The sequence below is a fragment of the Agelaius phoeniceus genome, chromosome 32 (genome assembly GCF_051311805.1).
Source record: "Agelaius phoeniceus isolate bAgePho1 chromosome 32, bAgePho1.hap1, whole genome shotgun sequence".
Lineage (NCBI taxonomy): Eukaryota > Metazoa > Chordata > Aves > Passeriformes > Icteridae > Agelaius > Agelaius phoeniceus.
Window position 1 is genome coordinate 1,028,225 of NC_135296.1, and position 17,930 is coordinate 1,046,154.

The 17,930-nt window shown below is 57.3% G+C and overlaps 1 protein-coding gene across 7 annotated transcripts in view; it reads right to left on the bottom strand.

Moving 5' to 3' along the window:
• WIZ (WIZ zinc finger) overlaps positions 1 to 17,930 on the bottom strand; it is a 56,919-nt gene that overhangs the window by 27,151 nt on the left and 11,838 nt on the right. For 6 of the 7 annotated variants that reach the window (XM_077192318.1, XM_077192315.1, XM_077192314.1 and 3 more), the window contains exons 3-4: positions 4,839 to 4,899; positions 999 to 3,325 (exon numbers count right to left, since the gene is read on the bottom strand). In XM_077192318.1, coding sequence (XP_077048433.1) covers positions 999 to 3,325; positions 4,839 to 4,899 — 2,388 coding nt within the window. The remainder of the gene's footprint in view (positions 1 to 998; positions 3,326 to 4,838; positions 4,900 to 17,930) is intronic. The other variant, XM_077192313.1, reaches the window with a different exon arrangement.

A 17,930-nucleotide genomic window follows, 5' to 3' on the forward strand; every position in this document is an offset into this window, starting at 1 on the left:
CAGGTCAGATATCTCAGGGTGGTTTGTAGCCACCATGCCCACCAAAACCTCAGGTCAGATGTCCAGGTGGGTTTGTAACCATGGAGACCACCAAGAGCTCAGGTCAGATGTCCAGGATGGTTTGTGCCCACCAGGACCACCAAGAGCTCAGGTCAGATGTCCATGTGGGTTTGTGGCCACCAGGATGACCAAAACCTCAGGTGGGTTTGTAGCCACTATGGCCACCAAAACCTATGGTCAGATGTCCAGGTGGGTTTGTGACCACCAGGGTGACCAAAACCTCAGGTGGGTTTGTAGCCACAATGGCCACCAAGAGCTCAGGTCAGATGTCCAGGTGGGTTTGTAGCAATGAAAACCAAGATCTCAGGTCAGATGTCCAGGATGGTTTGTGGCCACCAGGACCACCAAGACCTCATGTCAGATATCTCAGGGTGGTTTGTAGCCACCATGCCCACCAAGAGCTCAGGTCAGATGACCTCATATCCAGGTGGGTTTGTAGCCACCATGGCCACCAAGACCTCAGGTCAGATGTCCAACTGGGTTTGTAGCCATGAAGACCACCAAGAGCTGTGGTCAGATGTCCAGGTGGGTTTGTGACCACCAAGACCTCATGTCAGATGTCCAGGTGGGTTTGTAGCCACCAAGACCTCATATCCAGGTGGGTTTGTGACCACCATGGCCACCAAGACCTCAGGTCAGATGTCCAGGTGGGTTTGTGGCCACCAAGACCTCATATCCAGGTGGGTTTGTGGCCACCAAGACCTGTGGTCAGATGTCCAGGTGGTTTCGTGGCCACCAAGACCTCATATCCAGGTGGGTTTGTAGCCACCATGGCCACCAAGACCTCAGGTCAGATGTCCAGGAGGGTTTGTGCCCACCATGCCCACCAAGTCCTCTGGCCTTTTAGCCCCCCCAGAATCCCCAGATCCCCCCCTGCCAGGTGGGAGCAGAAGCCCTCCCCCGGTTGGACTCTCGAGAACCAGGAATTTGGTACAAACTACCTTTTTTCTTCTTCTTCTGGAAGGAGAACTTCTGCTCGATGGCCTTGACCTCCTCGGCGGAGATGAAGTGCCGCACGTTGTAGCTGACGCCGACGCGGTTGAGGTGGCCGCGCACGTGGTTGGCCAGGCCGATGCCGTTGTGGAAGCGGTCGGGGCAGTAGGGACATTTCCTCTCCTCGTTCTTCAGCATGGTGGCCTCCGAGTCCAGCAGCTCCTCCAGCTCCAGGGGACCCTCCAGGGGCGCGTCCAGCAGCAGAACGTCCAAGGGGAGGGGAGGCTCCTCCAGCAGGAACTCGCCCCGTGGTGGGAGAAGCTTCTTCTTGAGGGGCTTCCCCCGCGGCCTCTTGGCCGCCCTGGGGTGGGCGCTCATCTCCTCCAGCACCACCACGGGCACCGTCATCCTCAGCTGCTGCCGCTGCTCCTCCGAGGCCACCGCCGGGTCCGTGGCCCTCAGGGCGGCCCTGAAGGTCCTCTTGAGCTCCAGCGCGGCCCGGGGCACGGTGACGGCGCCGCCGGCGGCCCTGGCGTCCCCCGGCTCCACCTCCTCCACCGCCCACCGGTGCCGCAGCTCCTCCAGCGCCGGGTGGTGGCCGCGGGGGTTGTCCCCGTCCCCCTCCAGCTGCGGGGTGGCCGCTCTCTTCCTCAGCTGCTGCAGCGCCGAGTGCGAGAAGCCTTTGGGCGAGGAGAACCCGGCCGAGGCCAGACTCTGGTGGGAGTACGGCGCCGCCTTCCTGGCGTGCTGGAACCCGTGAAGCTCCTTCTTGGCGGCTCCTTGGTGGCTCTTGTCCAACCTGGGGTGACCAAAGGTGGCCGGGGTGGGGTCGTAGATGGAAGAAGCTCCCGGCAGGAGCCGCTCCGAGAAGCTCCTCTCGGTTTTGCCGAAAGCCTCGGCGTCGGCGAAGCGGCCGGGCCGGGTGGGGCTGTAGGAGCCGCGGGAGGTGCCGGGCTGGTTGGGGTCCTCCTCGAAGCCCTCGGGCTGCCAGGGGAAGTGGGAGTGGGCGTATCTCAGGTGCTCCTTGAGGATGTGCTCGGTGGGCGCCGGGAAGCCGCAGAGGACGCAGGCGCTCGGCGCTTTGCCGGACGGCGCCGCCGGCAGCTCCTCGGCTTGGAAGGGTTTGTAGAGGCCGTGGCCGGCGCCGTCCCCGAAGAGGTTGGAGCTCCTCGAGGCGCTCTCCTTCCTCTCCTTGACGTGCATCTTGGCGTGCTGCACGAAGATCTTGGAGGAGTTGGTGCCGAAAACGCATTTGGGGCACTGCAGCCGCGCCTCGCGCCCCTCGTCCGGGAACTCGTTCAGCTTCTGGATCTCCTCGATGATCTTCTCGCGGGACTCCTGGTGGAGCCTCCTGTGCCGCTCCAGCGCCGCGGGCTCGGCGAAGGCCCAGCCGCACTCGCCGCAGCAGAAGCGGCAGGCGGGCGCGTCGGCGCTGCGGGTGTGCTGCAGCATGTGCTCCAGCAGGTGCTCCTTGCGGCGGAAGTAGATGCTGCACTCGATGCAGGTGAAGACGCTCGGCGGGCTCTCCTCCTGCTCCAGCTCCTCGTCCTTGGGCGGCTCCTCCAGCAGCACCCCGCACACGTACGGCCGCGCCTCCGCGCCCGCCTCCGGCAGCAGCCGCTCCACCGAGTCCTCGGCGTTCACCGTCCACGACTGCTTGGCCACCACCACGTCCAGCTTGGGCAGCGTCCACTCGGCCGCGGCGGCCGGCTCGGCCTTGCGCCGGCCGCTCTCCGCGGTTTTGGCTTTGGCTCTGCGCGACGCCGGCGCCGCTTCCCGGCCCGAGGCCGAGCCGGGCGCGTCCGGCGCCTGGAAGGACGGGCTGGGGCTCCTGGAGATCCACTCCAGCCGCTGGACGCCCCCGAGCCCTTCCGGGTGCTTTGGTTCCTTCTGCGGGTGCTTCTCCTCCGGGGACGGCGGCGCCTCGGCCCGGTGGCCGTCGTCCGGCGCCTCGGCCCAGTGACCGTCTGGCGCCTCGGCCCGGTGGCCATCGTCCGCTGCCTCGGCCCAGTGACCGTCCGGCGGCTCGGCCTGGTGGCCGTCCGGTGGCTCGGCGCGGCGGCCGTCCGGTGGCTCGGCCCAGTCCAGCGGCTCGGCCCAGTGGCCGCTGTCCGGTGGCCCGAGTCGGTGGCCGTCTGGCGGCCCAACCCAGTGGCCGCTGTCCGGTGTCTCGGGCCGGTGGCCGGCGCTGCCCGGCGAGTGGCCGGGGCCGGGCCGCGGCTCTAAAGTGCTTTGGTCGGTGCCTCGGGCCGGGCGCGCGCCCCAGGACGCGGCCGCGGGCAGCGGCCGGAACAGCGCCCGCGGGAACGCCGGCTGCTCCTCGGGAACGGGGCTGCAAGGGAATTCCGGGGTGAAAAACGGGGGTTTTGGGAAAAGACAAGCAGGATATCCCCAGGGGAGCTGGGATGGATCCAAAGGGAACTGGGATGGATCCAGGGGGAGCTGGGATGGGTCCAGGGGGGACTGGGATGGATCCAGGGGGAACTGGAATGGATCCAGGGGGAACTGGGATGGATCCAGGGGGAACTGGAATCACTCCAGGGGGGACTGGGATGGATCCAGGGGGACTGAGATGGATCCAGGTGAACTGGAATCACTCCAGGGGGGACTGGGATCACTCCAGGGTGGCCTGGTGGGGACTGGAATCACTCCAGGGTTAACTGGGATGGCCTGGGGTAACCTGGGATGGCTCCAGGGGGAACTGGGATGGATCCAGGTGAACTGGGATCACTCCAGGGTGGCCTGGTGGGGACTGGGATCACTCCAGGGTGACCTGGGATGGTTCCAAAGGGACCTGGGATGGCTCCAGGGGGAACTGGGATGGCCTGAGGGGAAATGGGATCACTCCAGGGTGAACTGGGATGGCTCCAGGTGAACTGGAATCACTCCAGGGTGAACTGGGATCACTCCAGGGTGGCCTGGTGGGGACTGGAATCGCTCCAGGGCGACCTGGGATGGCTCCAAAGGGACCTGGGATGACCTGGGGGGAACTGGGATCACTCCAAGGTGAACTGGGATGGCTCCAGAGGCAACTGGGGTGACACCAGTGTGAACTGGGATCACTCCAGGGTGACCTGAGATGGCTACAAAGGAAACTGGGATGGATCCAGGGGAACTGGGATGGCCTGGGTGGGACTGGAATGGTTCCAGTGAGGACTGGGATGGCTCCAGGGTGACCTGGGAAGGCCTGGGAGGGCCTGGGCTGGCTCCAGGGTGAACTGGGATCACTCTAGGATGAACTGGGATGGATCCAGGGGGACCTGGGATGGCCTGGGAGGGCCTGGGCTGGCTCCAGGGTGAACTGGGATCACTCTAGGATGAACTGGGATGGATCCAGCGGGAACTGGGATGGCCTGGGAGGGACTGGGATGGCTCCAGGGTGAACTGGGATCACTCTAGGATGAACTGGGATGGATCCAGGGTGAACTGGGAGGGCCTGGGATGGCTCCAGGGTGACCTGGGAAGGCCTGGGAGGGACTGGGATGGCTCCAGGGTGGCCTGGGAAGGCCTGGGCTGGCTCCAGGGTGGCCTGGGATGGCCTGGGCTGGCTCCAGGGTGAACTGGGATCACTCTAGGATGAACTGGGATGGCCTGGGCTGGCTCCAGAGTGGCCTGGGATGGCCTGGGCTGGCTCCAGGGTGGCCTGGGATGGCCTGGGAGGGCCTGGGCTGGCTCCAGGGTGACCTGGGCTCACTCTAGGATGAACTGGGATGGCCTGGGCTGGCTCCAGGGTGAACTGGGATGGCCTGGGCTGGCTCCAGGGTGGCCTGGGATGGCCTGGGCTGGCTCCAGGGTGGCCTGGGAGGGCCTGGCGGGCCCAGGCTGCTCCGTCCCTCAGAACTCACCCGAGCTGTGTCCGGTGAGCGGCGGCCGGGACGGCTCCGGAGAGGGCGGGGTCGGGCTCATCTGGAAAACACGGAGGAGAGCGGGGGTCAGCAGAGCCAGGAGGGAATTCCCAGGAAAACCTTGGCCCTGGGAAGGCTGGGAACGCTCCCAGAGCTTGGCCTGGCACAGCCTGAGCCCGGATTAGAGCCGGATTTGCCAGCCTGGCCCAGGGAGGGCTCAGGGCCGGGGCAGCGTCCGGGGGATAATCGCTGCTAAGGGGTTTAACGGGAAAGCTGCGGGAGATCCCAAAATCCCTGCTCCAGGGAGAGCTTCAGCACGGAGCCACAGCCCCAAAAATCCCTGCTGCATATTCCCAAAAATCCCTGGTACACATTCCCAAAATCCCTGCTCTGGGGAGAGCTTCAGCACGGAGCCACAGCCCCAAAAATCCCTGCTCCACATTCCCAAAAATCCCTGTTTCATATTCCCAAAAATCCCTGCTCCGGGGAGAGCTTCAGCACGGAGCCACAGCCCCAAAAATCCCTGCTACACATTCCCGAAATCCCTGCTCCACATTCCCAAAAATCCCTGCTCCACATTCCCAAAATCCCTGTTTCACATTCCCAAAATCCCTGCTCCGGGGGGAGCTTCAGCACGGAGCCACAGCCCCAAAAATCCCTGCTATATATTCCCAAAAATCCCATTCCACATTCCCAAAAATCCCTGCTCCACATTCCCAAAAATCCCTGCTCCACATTCCCAAAAAATCCCTGCTCCACATTCCTGAAATCCCTGCTACACATTCCCAAAATCCCTGCTCCACATTCCCAAAAATCCCTGTTTCACATTCCCAAAAATCCTTGCTCCACATTCCCAAAATCCCTGTTTCACATTCCCAAAAATCCCTGCTACACATTCCCACAAATCCTTGTTCCACATTCCCAAAAATTCCCGCTCCACATTCCCAAAATCCCTGCTACACATTCCCAAAATCCCTGTTTCACATTCCTAAAAATCCCTGCTCCACATTCCCAAAATCCCTGTTCCACATTCGCAAAATTCCCATTCCACATTCCCAAAAATCCCATTCCACATTCCCAAGAATCCCTGCTCCACATTCCCAAAATCCCTGCTCCATATTCCCAAAATTCCCGTTCCACATTCCCAGAAATTCCCATTCCACATTCCCAAAATCCCTGTTCCGTGATCCCGTTATCCCAGCTCCAGGGAGAGGTGGCCAAGATGGAGCCACAAAAAATGGGGAACAACCCCAAGATTCCCAAAAATCCCAGATTTTAACCCCAACATTCCCAAAATCCCAGAGTTTAACCCCAGGATTCCCAAAATCCCAGAGTTTAATCTCAAACCCAACAATGGCCCCCAAAATTCCCACCCGGTGGCCGGGACGGTGGTTGGGTGGTCACCGGTGACTTGGCCTCCAACCCAACCCAACCCAACCAAACCCAACTCAACCCAACCCAACCCAACCCAACAAAAACGAACCCAACCAAACCCAACCAAACCCAACCAAACCCAACCCAACCAAACCCAACCCAACCAAACCCAACCCAACCAAACCCAACCCAACCCAACCCAACCAAACCCAACTGAACCCAACCCAACTCAACAAAAATGAACCCAACTGAGCCCAACCCAACCCAACCCAACCAAACCCAACCAAACCCAACCCAACTCAACAAAAATGAACCCAACCCAACCCAATAAAACCCAACCCAGCTCAACCCAACCAAACCCAACTCAACAAAACCCAACCCAACCCAACCAAACCAAACCCAACAAAACCCAACCAAACCCAACTCAACCCAACAAAACCCAACTCAATCCATCCAAAGCCAACTCAGCCAAACCCAACCCAACTCAACCGAACTCAGTGAAAATGAACCCAAACCAACTCAACCAAACCCAAGCAAATCAAATCCAAGCAAACCCAACAAAACTCAACAAAAACAAACCCAAACCAACTCAACCAAACCCAACTCAACGAAAACGAACCCAAATCAACTCAACCAAACCCAAGCAAACCAAATCCAAGCAAACCCAACTCAACGAAACCCAAGCAAATCAAAACCAAACAAACCCAACCAAACTCAACCCAACTCAGTGAAAACAAACCCAAACCAACTCAACCAAACCCAACTCAATCAATCGAAACCCAACACAACAAAACTCAAACCAACTCAACCAAACCAAATCCAACTCAACCAAATTCATCCCAACTAAACCAAACTCAACCAAATCCAACTCAACCCAATGAAAACGAACCCAAACCAACTCAACCAAACCCAACTCAATCCATCCAAACCAAACCAAACCAAGCCCAACAAAACTCAACCCAACTCAATGAAAAGGAACCCAAACCAACTCAACCAAATTCATCCCAAGCAAACCAAACTCAACCAAACCCCACTCAATCCATCCAAACCAAACCCAACCCAACAAAACTCAACTGAACCCAACTCAACGAAAATGAACCCAAACCCAACTCAATCCATCCAAACCCAACCAAACCAAATCCAGCTCAACAAAATCAATCCCCACCAAACCAAACTCAAATCAAACCCAACTCAAATCAACGCAACTCAACCCAACCAAACCCAATCCAAGCGCGATGGAAGGAGAAAAACACGGAAGTTCCACCAAAAATGGGGGCAAATGGAAGCTCCTCCCTCTCCAATCCACCCGAAATTAATTCCCACGGAAAGCTGGGGTTGACCCAGATCCACGGGATCGTCCTGGAATGTCCCCATTGGAGAGGATCCACGGGAGATCTGGTGGTGACATCACGGAATTGATCCCAAATGAACCCCAAAATGTCCCCATTGGAGAGGATCCATGGAAGATCTGGTGACATCATGGAATGATCCCAAATGAGCTTTGGAATGTCCTCATTTGAGCAGATCCACGGGAGATCTGGTGGTGGCATCACGGAATTGATCCCAAACGAGCTCTGGAATGTTCCCCTCGAAGCAGATCCACGGGAGACGTGGTGACGTCATGGAATGGATCCCAAATAAACCCCAAAATGTCCCCATTGGAGAGGATCCATGGGAGATCCGGTGGTGACATCATGGAATTGATCCCAAATGTCCCCATTGGAGAGGATCCACGGGAGATCTGGTGGCGACATCATGGAACTGATCCCAAACGAACCCCAAAATGTCCCCATTGGAGAAGATCCACAGAAGATCTGGTGCAAATCATGGATTGATCCCAAATGTCGCCATTGGAGAGGATCCATGGGAGACCTGGTGGCATCACGGAATAGATCCCAAACAAGCTCTGGAATGTTCCCCTCGAAGCAGATCCATGGGAGACGTGGTGACGTCATGGAATGGATCCCAAATAAACCCCAAAATGTCCCCATTGGAGAAGATCCATGGGAGATCCGGTGGTGACATCATGGAATTGATCCCAAATGTCCCCATTGGGGAGGATCCATGGGAGATCCAGTGACATCACGGAATAGATCACAAATAAACCCCAAAATGTCCCCATTGGGGAGGATCCATGGGAGACCCGGTGGTGACATCATGGAATTGATCCCAAACAAACCCCAAATGTCCCCATCGGAGCAGATCCACAGAAGATCTGGTGGTGACATCATGGAATTGATCCCAAATGTCCCCATTGGAGAGGATCCATGGGAGACCTGGTGGTGACATCATGGAACTGATCCCAAATGTCCCCATTGGGGAAGATCCACAGAAGATCTGGTGCAAATCATGGATTGATCCCAAATGTCCCCATTGGAGAGGATCCATGGGAGATCTGGTGGTTACATCATGGAATTGATCCCAAACAAACCCCAAATGTCCCCATTGGAGCAGATCCACAGAAGATCCGGTGGTGACATCATGGAATTGATCCCAAATGTCCCCATCGGGGAAGATCCACAGAAGATCCGGTGGTGACATCATGGAATTGATCCCAAATGTCCCCATTGGAGAGGATCCATGGGAGACCTGGTGGTGACATCATGGAATTGATCCCAAATGTCCCCAAATGTCCCCATCAGAGCAGATCCATGGGAGATCTGGTGGTGACATCATGGAATTGATCCCAAACAAACCCCAAAATGTCCCCATTGGAGAGGATCCACAGAAGATCCGGTGGTGACATCATGGAATTGATCCCAAATGTCCCCATCGGAGCAGATCCACAGAAGATCTGGTGGTGACATCATGGATTGATCCCAAATGTCCCCATTTGGAGCAGATCCACAGAAGATCTGGTGGTTACACCATGGAACCGATCCCAAACGAGCTCTGGAATGTTCCTGGGACGATCCCTGCCCTCCAACGCCTCCTGAGCTCCGGTTTTGGAGGAAATCCATGGAAAAAAGGAGGAGGTTCCTCCTCCCACCGCTCACCAGGGGCTGGAAAAATCCCTCTGGGACCGAATCCAACCCCGACGGGATCCAGGCCGCAGCTCCCTCCGACGTTCCCGGCCCTTCCAGGACTTTCCAGGTGCCACAAATTCCCCCAAAAAACGACCCCAAAAGCTCCGGGATGGACTCGTCCCTCCCGACGTTCCCCGGGCTCCTCTTCCCGGGAGCAGCTGCTCCGCTGCTTTTCCAAGAAAAGAGGCCCAGGCTGGGGCCGGCTCCAGGAGGAGCGGCCGCGCCCAGCGGGGCTGGAGAACGTTCCAGGGAAATTTGGGATGTCCCCCAAAAGGGGCTTTGGAGGCGCCTCGGGAGCGAGGAGGAGGAGGAGGAGGAGGAGGAAGATCTCAGGAGGGAGAAATGCGCAGGGAGGAGGGAGATCCGTGGATTTGGGGAATTCCAGGGAGGGGGGGGACAATGTCCCAACGCTGTTCCAGATCCCAGAAAAGTTCTGGGGGAAAAGTTTGGAGAAGTTTTGGATGGAGGGGAGGGGAGAGGAGAGGAGGGGGGAGCCTGGAAATTCCAGGGGAATCCTGGGAATTGGGAGATTTGGGAATTGGGAGATTTGGGAATTGGGAGATTTGGGAATTGGGAGATTTGGGAATCGGGAGGTTTGGGAATCGGGAGATTTGGGAATTGGGAGATTTGGGAATCTCATCAGCTCGGGAGGGGTCACGTGGCAGCCGTGAGGGCAGCGACAGCGAAGGGGAAAAACAAACGTCCGAAAAAATCCCTGGAAAGCTGAAAAATCAGAAGGGGAAAAAATAAAATCAAACCCGGCCGTGGTTTGGCACCTGCAGCTCCCGGGGACGGAAGAGCTGGAAAAGCTCCTGGAAAAATTCCTGGAAAAATTCCAGCAGTGCCAAGGAGGCGGGAAAGCCCCAGAAATGAGGAGTTTGGCCCCAAGAAATGCGGGGGAGGATTCCCAGGGAATTTTGTTTGCCTTGGCAGCAGCAGCCGGAGCCACCCGAGCTCTGCAGGGACGGGGCAGCTCCAGGGAAGCTTTTCCCAGGGAAAAGGGGGAGATCGGGGGGTGAGAGCCGGGATCAGGGATGAGGGGGGATCCCGGGGTCCAGGATGGGATCCCAAACCCCAAGATGGGATCCCAAATCCCAGGATGGGATCCCGGGATCCAGGATGGGATCCCAAATTCCAGGATGGGATCCTGGGATCCAGGAAACTCCAGGACACTCTGGGACACAATCCCAAACCCCAGGACATGATCCCAAACCCCAGGATGGGATCCCAAACCCCAGGACGTGATCCCAAACCCCAGGATGGGACCCCAGGCTCCAGGATGGGATCCCAAATTCCAGGCGGCGATCCCGAGCTCCAGGACGCGATCCCAAACTCCAGGATGGGATCCCGGGATCCAGGAAACTCCGGGACACTCTGGGACACAATCCCAAATTCCAGGACAGGATCCCAAATTCCAGGACACAATCCCAAACTGCAGGAGGTGATTCTGGGATCCAGGAAACTCCAGGACACAATCCCAAGCTCCAGGAGGAGATTCTGGGATCCAGCACACGATCCCAAACCCCAGGACATGATCCCAAACCCCAGGACACGATCCCAAACCCCAGGACGTGATCCCGAACTCCAGCACACGATCCCAAACTCACCCAAAACCTGGGATTTTACAGCCCAAAACCCAGGAATTTATGGCCCAAAATTCACGATTTTATGGCCCAAAAATGGGGATTTTAGGGCCCAAACCCCAGGATTTTAGGGCCCAAAAATCAGGATTTTATGGCCCAAAACCCAGGATTTTACAGTCCAAAACCCAGGATTTTACACCCCAAAAGCTGGAATTTTAGGGCCCAAAATTCAGGATTTTATGGCCCAAAAACTGGAATTTTAGGGCCCAAAACCCAGGGATTTTAGGGCCCAAAATTCAGGATTTTATGGCCCAAAACCCAGGATTTTACACCCCAAAACCCGGAATTTTAGGGCCCAAAAACTGGAATTTTAGGGCCCAAAAATCAGGATTTTATGGCCAAAACCCAGGACTTTACACCCCAAAAACTGGAATTTTAGGGCCCAAAATTCAGGATTTTATGGCCCAAAACCCAGGATTTTATGGCCCAAAAACTGGAATTTTATGGCCCAAAACTGGGGATTTTAGGGCCCAAAATTGGGGATTTTAGGGCCCGGTGGGAGCTAAACCCATTCCTTGTCCTACTTTGGGAAATCCCAAAGCTCCGCTGGCGTTTCCCTCCCGGGTTTATTTTTAAACCGTGGCCCCGATTTGGGATGGGGGATTTGGGATTTGGGATTTGGGATTTGGGATTTGGGATGTTATTTATAGCCCCACAGGAGGCCACGGCAGCGGCTCCCGAATTTTGGGATAAAGGAGCCAAAAACGGCTCCGGGCGCCACTGACCCCAAAGCGTGGGGGCGCCTTTGGAGCGGGGCGGTGGTTATGGGGTCAGGGCACTCCTTGGTGGATTCTGGGGGTCCCCGCGGCCCCAAAAGTCTTTGGGAAGAGTTCCCAATCCTAAAACACTTTGGGAAGAGATCCCGACCCCAAAAGTCTTTGGGAAAAGCCCCCAACACTAAAAGTCTTTGGGAAGAGTTCCTGACCCCAAAAGTCTTTGGGGAAAGTTCCCCACCCCAAAAAGATTTGGGAAGAGTTCCTGACCCCAAATAGATTCAGGAAGAGTTCCCAACCCCAAAGAGATTTGAGAAGAGTTCCTGACCCCAAAAAACTTTGGGAAGAGCTCTCCACCCCAAATAGATTTGGGAAGAGTTCCTGACCACAAAAAACTTTGGGAAGAGCTCCCAACCCCAAAAGTCTTAGGGAAGAGCTCCTGACCCCAAATAGATTTGGGAAAAGTTCCTGACCCCAAAAAGATTTGGGAAGAGTTCCCGACCCTAAAAACATTTGGGAAGAGCTGTGGATCCCAAAAGTCTCTGGGAAAAACGCCCGACCCCAAAAATCTTTGGGAAGAGCTCCTGGCCCCAAATAGATTTGAGAAGAGTTCCCAATCCCAAAAAATTTTGGGAAGAGCTCCAGACCCCAAAAATCTTCGGGAAGAGCTCCTGGCCCCAAATAGATTTGGGAAGAGCTCCTGACCCCAAAAAGATTTGGGAAGAGCTCCTGATCCCAAAAAACTTTAGGAAGAGCAACCGACCCCAAAAATCTTGGCAGGAGCGAGGGCACATCGGGAATTTCCCATCCCAGTTTGGGGTTTTCCCATCCCAGTTTGGGGCTGTTCCGGTCCCAGTTTGGGGCTGTTCCGGTCCCAGTTTGGGGCTGTTCCCGTCCCAGTTTGGGGCTGTTCCCATCCCAGTTTGGGGCTGTTCCGGTCCCAGTTTGGGGCTGTTCCCGTCCCAGTTTGGGGTTGTTCCCGTCCCAGTTTGGGGCTTTTCCCGTCCCAGTTTGGGGCCGTTCCTGTCCCAGTTTGGGGCCGTTCCTGTCCCAGTTTGGGGCTGTTCCCATCCCAGTTTGGGGCTGTTCCCGTCCCAGTTTGGGGCTGTTCCCATCCCAGTTTGGGGCTGTTCCCATCCCAGTTTGGGGCTGTTCCCGTCCCAGTTTGGAGCTGTTCCCATCCCAGTTTGGGGCTGTTCCCGTCCCAGTTTGGGGCTGTTCCCGTCCCAGTTTGGGGCTGTTCCCATCCCAGTTTGGGGCCGTTCCCGTCCCAGTTTGGGGCCGTTCCTGTCCCAGTTTGGGGTTTTCCCATCCCAGTTTGGAGCTGTTCCCATCCCAGTTTGGGGTTTTCCCATCCCAGTTTGGGGCTGTTCCCGTCCCAGTTTGGGGCCGTTCCCGTCCCAGTTTGGGGCCGTTCCCGTCCCAGTTTGGGGCCGTTCCCGTCCCAGTTTGGGGCTGTTCCCGTCCCAGTTTGGGGCTGTTCCCGTCCCAGTTTGGGGTTGTTCCGGTCCCAGTTTGGGGCCGTTCCCATCCCAGTTTGGGGCTGTTCCCGTCCCAGTTTGGGGCCGTTCCCGTCCCAGTTTGGGGCCGTTCCCATCCCAGTTTGGGGCTGTTCCCGTCCCAGTTTGGGGCTGTTCCCGTCCCAGTTTGGGGTTGTTCCGGTCCCAGTTTGGGGCCGTTCCCATCCCAGTTTGGGGCTGTTCCCATCCCAGTTTGGGGCTGTTCCCGTCCCAGTTTGGGGCTGTTCCCGTCCCAGTTTGGGGCTGTTCCCATCCCAGTTTGGGGCTGTTCCCGTCCCAGTTTGGGGCTGTTCCCGTCCCAGTTTGGGGTTTTCCCGTCCCAGTTTGGGGCTGTTCCCATCCCAGTTTGGGGCTGTTCCCGTCCCAGTTTGGGGCTGTTCCCGTCCCAGTTTGGGGTTGTTCCCGTCCCAGTTTGGGGCTTTTCCCGTCCCAGTTTGGGGCCGTTCCTGTCCCAGTTTGGGGCCGTTCCTGTCCCAGTTTGGGGCTGTTCCCATCCCAGTTTGGGGCTGTTCCCGTCCCAGTTTGGGGCTGTTCCCATCCCAGTTTGGGGCTGTTCCCATCCCAGTTTGGGGCTGTTCCCGTCCCAGTTTGGAGCTGTTCCCATCCCAGTTTGGGGCTGTTCCCGTCCCAGTTTGGGGCTGTTCCCGTCCCAGTTTGGGGCTGTTCCCATCCCAGTTTGGGGCTGTTCCCGTCCCAGTTTGGGGCCGTTCCTGTCCCAGTTTGGGGTTTTCCCATCCCAGTTTGGAGCTGTTCCCATCCCAGTTTGGGGTTTTCCCATCCCAGTTTGGGGCTGTTCCCGTCCCAGTTTGGGGCCGTTCCCGTCCCAGTTTGGGGCCGTTCCCGTCCCAGTTTGGGGCCGTTCCCGTCCCAGTTTGGGGCTGTTCCCGTCCCAGTTTGGGGCTGTTCCCGTCCCAGTTTGGGGTTGTTCCGGTCCCAGTTTGGGGCCGTTCCCATCCCAGTTTGGGGCTGTTCCCGTCCCAGTTTGGGGCCGTTCCCGTCCCAGTTTGGGGCCGTTCCCATCCCAGTTTGGGGCTGTTCCCGTCCCAGTTTGGGGCTGTTCCCGTCCCAGTTTGGGGTTGTTCCGGTCCCAGTTTGGGGCCGTTCCCATCCCAGTTTGGGGCTGTTCCCATCCCAGTTTGGGGCTGTTCCCGTCCCAGTTTGGGGCTGTTCCCGTCCCAGTTTGGGGCTGTTCCCATCCCAGTTTGGGGCTGTTCCCGTCCCAGTTTGGGGCTGTTCCCGTCCCAGTTTGGGGTTTTCCCGTCCCAGTTTGGGGCTGTTCCCATCCCAGTTTGGGGCTGTTCCCGTCCCAGTTTGGGGCTGTTCCCGTCCCAGTTTGGGGCTGTTCCCACCCCAGTTTGGGGTTTTTCCCATCCCAGTTTGGGGCTGTTCCCATCCCAGTTTGGGGCTGTTCCCATCCCAGTTTGGGGCTGTTCCCACCCCAGTTTGGGGCTGTTCCCATCCCAGTTTGGGGCTGTTCCCGTCCCAGTTTGGGGTTTTTCCCATCCCAGTTTGGGTTTTTCCCATGCCCTGCAATCCCATTATTTCTTTTCCTGGCACTGACCCTAATGAGGGGCAATTCCTGGGAACGGGGCCAGAGCTGGAACCAGCCCCGATCCCGAGGGCGCCCCCAGGAAATGTTTTGGGGTTTTCCCGGGGAGTCTGGGATGTGTTTGGGGTCCTTGGGTGCTGCTCTCGGGGTTTTTCCTGGATCGAGTTCAAAGGAACCTTAAAAAACCCGAAAAGTTGGCAAAGATCCCTTGGGATGGGATCCAGAAGGGCTTGGAGGCACCTGGAGGGCTCTGCTGATGCCAAAATCCCAAAATCCCAAAATCCTGCCAAGGTTTGAGTTCTGGGAATGGAGAACCCCGTGGGAGGAGCCACCCCACAAGGACGACACCATTTCACCCCAAATAAACCCCAAAAAAACCCCAGAAAAACCCCAAATAAACCCCAAAGGTCACTGGGATGGTTCCCAATTCAATCAGGATTTTGGAGGCACCTGGAGGGCTCTGCTGATGCCAAAATCCCAAAATCCCAAAATCCCAGCCAAGGTTTGAGTTCTGGGAATGGAGAACCCCGTGGGAGGAGCCACCCCACAGGAGCGACACCATTTCACCCCAAATAAACCCCAAAAAAACCCAGAAAAACCCCAAAAAAACCCCAAAAAACCCCAAAGGTCACTGGGATGGTTCCCAATTCAATCAGGGCTTTGGAGGCACCTGGAGGGCTCTGCTGATGCCAAAATTCCCAAAATCCCAAATCCTGCCAAGGTTTGAGTGCTGGGAATGGAGAACCCCGTGGGAGGAGCCACCCCACAGGAGCGACACCATTTCACCCCAAATAAACCCCAAAAAGATCCCCCAAACTCACTGGGATGGTTCCCAATTCAATCAGGATTTTGAGGGCACCTGGAGGGCTCTGCTGATCCCAAAACCTGACCAAAGTCAGGCACTGGAGAAACCCCGACCCCAAACACGGCTCCAAACACCCCAAACACGGCTCCAAACACCCCATGGACCCCAAACACGGCTCCAAACACCCCATGGACCCCAAACACGGCTCCAAACACCCCAAACACGGCTCCAAACACCCCTGACCCCAAACACGGCTCCAAACACCCCTGACCCCAAACACGGCTCCAAACACCCCATGGACCCCAAACACGGCTCCAAACACCCCAAACACGGCTCCAAACACCCCTGACCCCAAACACGGCTCCAAACACCCCATGGACCCCAAACACAGCTCCAAACACCCCTGACCCCAAACACGGCTCCAACCACCCCAAACATGGCTCCAAACACCCCATGGACCCCAAACACGGCTCCAAACACCCCAAACACGGCTCCAAACACCCCATGGACCCCAAACATGGCTCCAAACACCCCTGACCCCAAACACGGCTCCAAACACCCCATGGACCCCAAACACGGCTCCAAACACCCCTGACCCCAAACACGGCTCCAACCACCCCAAACATGGCTCCAAACACCCCATGGACCCCAAACACGGCTCCAAACACCCCATGGACCCCAAACACGGCTCCAAACACCCCAAACACGGCTCCAAACACCCCATGGACCCCAAACATGGCTCCAAACACCCCAAACACGGCTCCAAACACCCCGACCACAGCTCTGACCACCCTGACTCCAAACCCAGCTCCAAGCACCTCAAACTCAACTCAAATCCCCCCCCATGACCCCAAACCCAGCTCCAAACCCCCACCATGACCCCAAATCCCCCCCATGACCCCAAACCCAGCTCCAGGCATCCCAAACCACAACCCCAATCCCCCCCATGACCCCAAACCCAGCTCCAGGCACCCCAAACCCAGCTCCAAACCCCCACCATGACCCCAAATCCCCCCCATGACCCCAAACCCAGCTCCAGGCACCCCAAGCCACAACCCCAATCCCCCCCATGACCCCAAATCCCCCCCCATGACCCCAAACCCAGCTCCAAACCCCCACCATGACCCCAAATCCCCCCCATGACCCCAAACCCAGCTCCAAACCCCCACCATGACCCCAAATCCCCCCCATGACCCCAAACCCAGCTCCAGGCACCCCAAACCCAGCTCCAAACCCCCACCATGACCCCAAATCCCCCCCATGACCCCAAACCCAGCTCCAGGCACCCCAAGCCACAACCCCAATCCCCACCATGACCCCAAATCCCCCCCATGACCCCAAACCCAGCTCCAAACCCCCACCATGACCCCAAATCCCCCCCATGACCCCAAACCCAGCTCCAACCCCACCCCAACCCCAAGCACGGCCCCAACGGTCGCTGACCACAGAACCCCACAGGAGTCGGGGAGATAAGGGGGAGATAAGGGGAGATAAGGGGGGTGAGGACACCCAGGGTGCCCAGATAAGGGGGACAGGGACAGGGACACACCCAGGGGACCCCACAGGGCAGCGCCACCCCCTCCTCATTTGCTCGAGATCGGCCCCAAAAGGAGGAGAGGGGGAGGATGGAGCAAAGGAATCCCAGAGAGAAATCCCGGGAAAAATCCCAGAGAAGAGAGGAGGTCAGCCCCAAAACACCCAAAACTCCACCAAAACACCCAAAACTCCCCAGAAACCACCCCAGACAGCCCCAAACCCTCAAAACTCCTCCAAAACCCCCCAAACTCTCCCAAGACTCCCCCAACAATGTCACCAAGAGGACAAACCATCATCATCGCCAAGAGAACCAACACCAAGAGAACCAACACCATCTCCAAGAGAGCCAACACCACCACCAAGAGAACCAAAGCGAAGAGAGAACCAACACCATCACCAGGAGAACCAACATCAGGAGAACCAACACCATCACCAGGAGAACCAACACCAGGAGAACCAACACCAGGAGAACCAACACCATCACCAGGAGAATCAACACCAGGAGAATGACACCAGGAGAGCCAACACCAGGAGAGCCAACACCATCACCAGGACAACCAACACCAGGAGAACCAACACCAGGAGAACCAACACCAGGAGAACCAACACCAGGAGAACCAACAACATCACCAGGAGAACCAACACCAGGAGAATGACACCAGGAGAACCAACACCAGGAGAGCCAACACCATCACCAGGAGAACCAACACCAGGAGAACCAACACCATCTCCAAGACAACCAACACCAGGAGAACCAACAACATCACCAGGAGAACCAACACCAGGAGAACCAACACCATCACCAGGAGAACCAACACCAAGAGAGAGCCAACATCATCATCACCAAGAGAACCAACAACATCTCCAGGAGAACCAACACCAAGAGAACCAACACCATCTCCAAAACAACCAACATCACCACCAAC